Source organism: Rhopalosiphum padi, chromosome 2 (assembly GCF_020882245.1).
Source record: "Rhopalosiphum padi isolate XX-2018 chromosome 2, ASM2088224v1, whole genome shotgun sequence".
Lineage (NCBI taxonomy): Eukaryota > Metazoa > Arthropoda > Insecta > Hemiptera > Aphididae > Rhopalosiphum > Rhopalosiphum padi.
The window spans coordinates 35,512,346-35,521,520 of record NC_083598.1 but is presented as its reverse complement, the minus strand read 5'-3'; the positions used below and the strand labels follow the sequence as shown (position 1 = coordinate 35,521,520).

General features: G+C 26.5%; 1 protein-coding gene across 1 annotated transcript; it reads right to left on the bottom strand.

The window, feature by feature from the left end:
- Positions 1 to 318: 318 nt before the first annotated feature.
- Positions 319 to 5,035, bottom strand: LOC132921733 (beta-galactosidase-like). Its single transcript, XM_060984911.1, is given in 11 exon segments — positions 319 to 710; positions 817 to 909; positions 911 to 1,024; positions 1,119 to 1,259; positions 1,326 to 2,008; positions 2,194 to 2,383; positions 2,550 to 2,644; positions 3,602 to 3,665; positions 3,740 to 3,890; positions 4,568 to 4,734; positions 4,838 to 5,035. Coding segments are annotated over 11 exon segments (1,971 nt in total). The 5' UTR covers positions 4,907 to 5,035; the 3' UTR covers positions 319 to 506.
- Positions 5,036 to 9,175: the final 4,140 nt, after the last annotated feature.

Below are 9,175 nucleotides of genomic sequence, written 5' to 3'. Positions count from 1 at the left end.
ACTGTGGTTTTGTATCCAAATATATGTCTACTCTTTTGATAATAAATACACGTATTTATTTTTACATTTTATGTTGAATACATCATAATTATTGTTATTAAATTAAATTTAATGATAATATGTATCACATATAGGTACTTTATTCTTATAGATGGGATTAATTTCCCTAAGTTCGTAAGTTCGTAACATGTGATAAATAAACTCTTATAGATTATACCATTTAGATATACATATAATTAAAAAATTATAAATTTGTATGTTTTAGTATTATAAATATTAAAAGGTGCTTCATATTAACTCATAAATAATACATCAAAATAATAACTTTTATAATATAAGATATATTATATTTCCTACTATAATGCATTATCCCATATGTTTTTTAAAATATATTAGAAAGTATATAAATATAATATAATAATATTATGCACCCATATTATATTTTATACTTTTCATATTTTAAATAAAAGTTTAATAATATACAGCATATTATTATGTATTTTAATCTATGCGTTTATTGGGCCATTGAGAATTGGCTTGTCTACAAACTTAATTGCCAAATCTTGAGGTGCGCTTTCAAGTTCAAACATAACAAGTGTATTAACATTGGGCGGTGGCTTTAGAAAAGTAGCAGGTACGTAAAGTGTAACTTGAGGCCCGGCAAGTGGCCAATATCGACCCAGATTTATATCATTTAAAAATGCTACTCCCTGTAAAAATATAAAATATGTAATTTTAAATAGCTCATGAATAATTGCACTTCAATGAATACTAATTAAAAAAGATAAAAAAAACAAACAGAATTAGAAAACGCACCTTAGTCCAACCTGAAGTATCCAGATATGTATCTAAGGTATTCGTAGAATTTTCTGGTAAAGTAAACTGTGTTCTATAAAATGCCGGGTACTTGGACATTGTCCACTGGTTTAATTGAAGAAAGCCAAGACGTTTCATTTAAAGGATGTGCAATCATCTTCCACGGACCTAGTTTTGTATTTTCAAGCAGTACATTACCCACAATTCCCTAGACAGAATAATGATTAGTGTCTGATAAATTACTATTTCAACACAATCCAACTGGAAATGAAGTATTAATTAATTATAATTTATCAGTCAACCTTTCTGTCTTCGATAAAGTCTCCGTAGTTGATCCTTCCTTGGTTCTCTATCAAAATACTCAGTTTTTGAGCAGAGTTATTACTAATGTTTAAATACATAGTCGTGTTTGCTTTTAATCGATTCATAGTGCCAACTTGAACCTGTAATAATATACCATTATTTTAAACTAATATACCAACACTTATTGTATATGGGTGTGACTTTACTCGATCCAGGTATATGATTGCTCGATCTCTTACAGATTCCACAGTTAAATTTACAGGATTTTGGAACTTATTGTTTAATAATGTTGTTTCATACATTACAAAACCAGTGTTGATATCCATAACTTCAAACGTTATCGGTGCAGCACTTGACACTGGTTCGATCCGATGAGTAACCGTTTCAAATATACTAACCAATGGTTGTAAATAGTATACACCATATGCTGCTTTATGCATTGAAGTCGGAGATACATCGTTGGTGTCAGAGTATTTATAAAAATAACGGGTTAGACCTTCGAATTTTGTATGACTGTGAAAACTGTTAAGACTCACTCTGGCATTTTCAAGAGTCTGTTTAATCTTGTAATATTTTTCGGTCGGGTCACCTGCTTCGGTTAACGGAGCATCATAATCATATGACGTTAGTTGAGGTATATATCCAATATTCGCGTTGGTGTCGTTGGTATTGGCGCCAGACGTAAATCCAAAGTTTGTACCACCGTGAAACATATAAAAACTAAACGAAGCGTTCATCGAAAGCATTGATTTCATTTGCCTCACAACATCGTTAGAATTTACTGTAGGATGTGGTTCTTGCCAATGAGCTAACCAACCCGGATAAAACTCAGAATTGACTGGTGGTCCACCTTTTTGCACATTTTTCATTAAGTTAAAACATGTGGAGGCTAAAAAAAAATTAAAATTATATTAAATTAAAATCGGTTGTAAATGTATTATTGAACAAGTGGTAATAAAGATATAACAGTATATGGTATATAAATACATGGTATTGGCGTATTGATTTTATAAATTAATTTGTTTGGCTATAATGACCACCTATTATATCAAAGGCATCTGCTATAATACAAACCGTTAGCTGAAATTCCGAAATCAACAGTCGCATACACTTCTGGAATAGAGCCACAATCAAAACTTCTCTGTTGACACATATCAATTGTATAGAGTAGAGCTTTATTTTCTACGTAGCCTTTAAATAAATCACGTAACCACAGTTTATAGTCTAAATCACATACATAATAACTCCCATACTCGTTTTCTACCTAAATACGACATTATTAAATATTATGTTATCAATTAATATTGCACGTATATAAATTTAGATACATTTAGGAGATACTTTTTAAAAGTACCAGGATACTTAAATACTTATTTGAAAATATAATTGTGTTCTGATAGTTAATAATTTTAATGTATTGTTTTAATCACCTGGACCATAATTATATTCCCACCATTTCCATACAAATAAGGTTGAATTTTTGGCATAAGCACACTAAACCATTTCGAAACATATTTTTTATAACCTAAAATACAAATTTTAAAATATTAGATAATATAACTCGTATCATAAAATAAAAAAACACATAAAATATAAAACTAATAAATTTAGCACATTAAATAAAATAAATAATCATTTTTTTTTGATTTTGAACAAAGCAATAAATTATTGGTTTTACCATGATATGTTTTGTTTTGTTTTGTTATTACACGATAAGTTGCTGATAAAATCCTTCAAATTTCAAAAATAGAGGGTGGTTATTGATAGAAAATTGGATTTAGTTTATATTTTTAAGAGGTCAAGCATAAAAATTCCAAGATTTTATTTTTATAATTGTAAAAAACAAACAAAAATTGGAATTTTTAAGATAATTCAGTTGTCCATAAATTTAAATTTAAAACAGATAACCGTAGATATTGAAAATGTTCAGTAAATGCTGATGTTATTGTTTATTTTCTATTAACAATAAGTTTTTAAAAATATTTTGACTATTTTTAGAAGGGACGTACGCAGAAAAAAGTTTTTTGGCGGGGGGGGGGGGGGGGTGTTTTTGAAAACATAACAAATTTTTTTATGAAAACTAGCTATATCTAAGTACAATACCTACTTTATTTTTATTATTCTACTGTATTTCAGAAAGGCCGATTGACCATTTCTGCTCAAAATTGTTTTTTGTATACACTTATATATCATTGAATTTAAATTTAACAGACCTAAACTTTTTATCTCATGCAAGTCAATGTTGCATTAAAAACCAGACGAATAACAGATAGATTAATGGGTGGCACTCATTTCGACCAAAAACTTTTCCTATAACTTTTTTTTAAAATAGTTAATAATAATATGTGTATTATATTATTTAAAAATCATTGCCAACTTAATTTGAAAATTACTAAAATGGCTTTGGTCGAAACGGGTATCCGGGCGAAACGAGCTGCGCTCAGGTTAATTATAAATGTATATATTATCTATATTTTTTTACTTGAATCATTAGTCCTCAAGCTCCCTTTAGGCGTAACGTTCAATAACCAATATGGAAACCCACCCTGAAAATTGACGGTTTATTAAAATATAATTTTTTCTAATGTAAGTATTGAATGAGATATACAACTATACTTACAAAATCACGTTCTGCACATATATATGGTCCAGGTCTCAAGAGTAGGTACATCCCTTCATCCTGTATCAGTTTTATAAAATACTCCAAGTCAGCCATTCCTTCAAAATTATATATACCAGGGAATGGTTCATGTAAACTCCATTCTACATAACTACATAATATAATTACTGTGTTAAAATGATTAAATAACATGTTTTTTTATTATTGTTTTTTTTCTTTGTTTCCTATTTTATGTATAATATTCTTATGTAGGAACTGGTAAATAATCCTTTAATCAATTGTTAATAACCATGATGTGCATACACATATTATTAAATTTAAAACTATTTTTTGATATTAAAAAAAAAAATAATAAATAATTACATACTTTGAAACTTGTTTATGAAATAAAACCTAGATTAATCTTTATTGTTTTTTACATTTAATCCTACTAATATGTAAATTGCAGGTACTAACAACTATGTTTCTTGTAGTATTGACCATTATTATAACTAATTTTTAAGTAAATAATTGTACACATTTTTATATGACGTATATTTGTGTATAAATGTACAATGTACAAATTATTTCTTGAATCTTGAAGATACTTTTGAATTATAATAGATGTAATGTCATTATTAGATATAATCTGTATATTTCATAGAAATTTTAATATACAAAATAATTTTTTTGAAACTGGAATTTGTAGTTAATAATTTAGATAAGAACTAAAAAATCAGAAAACATTTTAATACCACAAAATTTGGTAAATGAAAATATTTCCTCTATAATTATACAAAGTTGATGTAACGTTTTTATTCGTTAATATTATGTACTTACGACACTCACGTTGTAATAGCATTTAATCCAGCGGCTTTTATTTTTTGAATTCTGTCTCTCCAATAAAGTCTAGGAATTCGAAAATAGTGTAGATCACCAGAAACATACCGGAATACTTCTCCGTCTTTTAGGAATTCATTTTTTTCATAATCTACAATAAACGTCCGTTCTTTCGTCTAAATATTAAATCAATATAACCAATGAAATCGTCGAATCATCATATTTAATTTTAAACTATAAATTTCGGTTTTAAAGAATCTAAATACATTTGATACTTACGGAATTATGAGTATCTGATAAAACAAAAATAAATAAAGACCAAAAACAATAGATGCCAAACCAATGCATGTTTCACAATATAAAATTTTATTTTAATAAATATCACAACATTGAATAAATAATTTTTCTCTAATTTGTCTGTTCAATACGTTATACGATTTCGAGTTCGCCACTCTATAATGAACAACTGTTGGGTCAGTTATCTTATTTTTTTGTAGTCTCATTATACAACCATTACTTTTATAATAGTTGTTATCTGTTTATTTTATTTTCTTTATACAACAAACAATTTAATGATAATTTAATTTTTTAAACGATCAAAAAGTCAAATAATTAGTAAATAAAAATAAGGTTTTGATTATAAATATAGTTTTATTTTTTTAGTTCGAATATACAGAGTGATTAGTGTTTTGTATAACGGAATTTTTTTGTTATGAGTAAGTTTAATAGATAAAAATAGTAATATGGCTTATATAATACAAGTTGAACTTTGATATTATTAAAAAACAACTTTTTTTTACATATATTTATATATATCATTATTATAATTTTCAATTTTATTAACTTAATGATCCTTGTCTTATATAAAAACTGAAACTACGTTAAATACTTTCATAGTAACTTAAAAATTGTATAAGATGTCAGTTGTCAACGCAATAATTATTATATCACTCAGACGCACGTGCTACATAGATAAAACACTTTCATCCAAAACCGTTTTTTTATGGTTTTTGAATACCTACTTTTAGAGTGAAATTACTTACTACAAAAATTATAGAGTATAATATTTTTGAGGGAATGACATATCGGTTTTATATTTTATTGTTATTTGATTTTGTATTCTACTTTCAAAAAAGAAAAAAATTAATTTAAATAATGTTTAAATTGTTTTGAGACAATATTTAGAAAAATCGACATAATATATTATGATATTTTCAAAGTTTTTATTCTCTATCATTTTTGTAACTCTAAGATTACACAAAAACATATTAAAACAAATGATTCTGCGTAAATGCGTTTTTTCTATGTTTTCTTAATAAATTATTTAAAAAAAAAAATGATGTTTGATCTCGCTACACACACTATACAAAGTATTATGTGATAAAAACAATAAAAATATTTATTTATTAAAATAAAGGGCAGTACCATAATGCCCGAGCAATGTAAACATTGCCTGAAAGTCTACTTTGCCCGTAACATCATCATATTAATTTAATGTTAATTTTTAATTTACATTTTGTTATAATAAAATATGTAGCCATGCATTTAATTACGTTTTATATCAACCACTCATAATAATTATGATGTTAATTTTCGCAAATTAATAAAATTATTTCGATTAATTTTGATAACTGATAAGTTATAACTGCTGTAATTTTTAACCTACTTATTTTATACTCTTGACTTAAAGTTTAAAGATATTTTAGAATTTATAGTAGGTACCTATTGTTTATTTTACTATTAAAATATTTGTAAATATCAGTGACAAAGTAAAAAATATTTAGGCATTTAGAAACTTTGATCGATTGGCGGTGTGAATGAACAGTAAAAAATTAGTTGATAGCTAAAATTCTAGAAAATTTTATCCCGACCTAAAACTAGCCAGCTTAACTATAGTAACGACGTTTCAACTATTTTATACTTAAAATATATTATTCAATTTTTTTAAAAAACAAATAATTTTTCAGTTTTAAAAAAATTTAAATTTCCTAAATAATATTATAAGCATTGCCTAAGCAGAACACATTTCATAAATCAAAAAATTAGCGGCGGAGAAAAATATTTATTTTATGTAATTTTTACAAATCATTTAGAGAACGCTATACCCACATGTGTTTTTTCTGTCTTACTAACGTACATCATGACAAATGTTCGTTCAGCAGAATAATGTATTGCATGTTATCAAATTTAAAGGTAAAAATATTATCCAGACAATAACATATGATTTTATTGATATTATCATTTTAAAGTTGTTATATTTTACATAGCTGTAACTCACATTAAAATAACAATATCATTAAACGCATATGTCATTGTCTAGATTGTAAATAATAATATCAATAAAATCATATGTCATTTTCTAGATAATATTCTTTAAATTTGATAATTAGTAAATTTACTCTGATATTAAAGCAAACGTCACAAAATGTATTCTGCTGAACGAAAATTTGTTATGATGTACTTTAGTAAGACAGAGACAACATATGCGGATATGACATCCTCTTAAATAAATGAAATTTAACTTTTTCAACGGAATGATTTTTAAACAAAATAACGCTTAGAAATATTTTTTATATAAAATTAGGTAAATGAGTTTTAATGGTGTTAGTTGACGTATATAATAAACTACAAAAATTCCTGTAGGTATATTGTTGTTAAAGCCTGTTTATATTTTATTTTATTTTTTCATACTTTACAAATTATTCATTAAAAACATTTTCAAAACCGGAAGCTTAGGTGTGTAATACCACGAAAGTATAATACGGTGTAAAAAACAGCTTAATTCGTTTATACAGCGAGCAACATTTTTTTTTAGCTCACCGTGTACTTTACACGTTCTTTTAACAGTCATCGTTTATTATTATTATTTTATATTTTCTACCATTAATACATACAAAGAGTGCTTTTTCGGTTTAATTACCGAAAGAACATGTTTAAAAAAAAATTTAAAAGCTCATACTATGTTTTACTTCGCATTCCTTGTTAAAAGTATAAAATTATAAACATTCATAATTTATGCAACATATAACTTCGCAAGTCATTTGATTTTTTTTTTTTTTTTATTATAAAAACCTTCAGTTCGAAAAGGGTTGATAAAAGTCATAATAAAAATCTCTACGCGTTATAAGATTCTAATAAATACTGTTAGAAGAAAATTAACACCTGTAGTTACACTAAATTAAATATACCTACATAAAATATAATTGTACAAACGAAAAAAATAGATACCTTCTTTTAAAATTAAAAGTTTACAGGTGTATTTTATTTACAGTTCAATAAATTATCATAATAATTATATTCCATTAGAATTTTATTTTATCCAATCCATAACACAACACTCTAAATTATAATTTTTGTAACTATCTGCATACATTGATATGTTGATGGATTTTTAAAACATTGTGTATGCAAGTATTAAATGTTATCAAATTGATACCTAAATACATATTAGTTACCTATTATTTGGCTAATGTAAATCAATTTTTAAGTACATATCCGTATAGGTACATAACATTACATAGTTGAGACTTTATTGAGCACTTTTGATTTATTGAATGACATATTTTGTCTGTGCGTGTTGAAGTTTATTGTATATAATTATACACTATGTGTTTGGCAGTTAGTGATCTGTGAAGTATTTCAATTATAGAATGAAGCTTTTTAATTGTAAAGCGTGAATATGCGAGGAAAATATAACTGATTCTGATTTGGGTAACTGTGTAGTCTTCAATTAACAGCAGTTGGAATTTAACATTTTTTGATTTTTTTTTTTTTTTAAGTATTATTGAATTTGTTAGTTGTTAATATTGTTGTTTAATGTTATTATAAGAAATTCGATATCGTTTTATTAAATCGTATTATTATTAATTATTGGATTAGGAATAGTATTTCGTTGTATTATCGCCTTATTTGTCACTTATTCGTTTATTCCTGCTATTCCAATCCGAGTTCTCACACGAGTTTGATGTTTTTTTTTTTTTAGATCAACTCCGGTTTTCTTTCAAATCAAAAAAAATCTTACAACTTTTACATTTTTTATTTATCGCTGAAAACGACGATTATTCTAGAGCAGACAAAATCGGATGTGTTCGTGTTACCTATTTGTTACCTTTTAAACGTTATGATGCATACAGATGAGTAAGGCTTAGACTGAAAATCAAAAAACTGCAGTCGTTGATTATAACTTCTAACGAACGCCTTCGAATCGTTAAACATAGATACATGTTTCTAAATTCTTAATTACAATACGTCTCGTATCGTCTTTATATATTATTACGGGTACCTCGTGTACAATAATGATTATAATGTGGTGACGACGGCGCGCAGCCATAACGATTTGTAACTAATTATGTTTTTACCCTCCTCCGCGGAGACCACACCGGGTTGCCCGCGTGGAAGCCAAAACACACTCACGATATAATATTATAATATTGCATCGCCGTATGTGCGTTATGCACTTATTGCGTATATATACTTACATAGTATATTTATCACGCGTGCATAGGTGTACATGCGTATACTTATACAGTAGGTACGGCTGTAAAATATAATATATTATTATTATGACGCGATGTCAGTAATGTGGATAAACGCGCGTGTTTATCCGTGTCTGGTAGG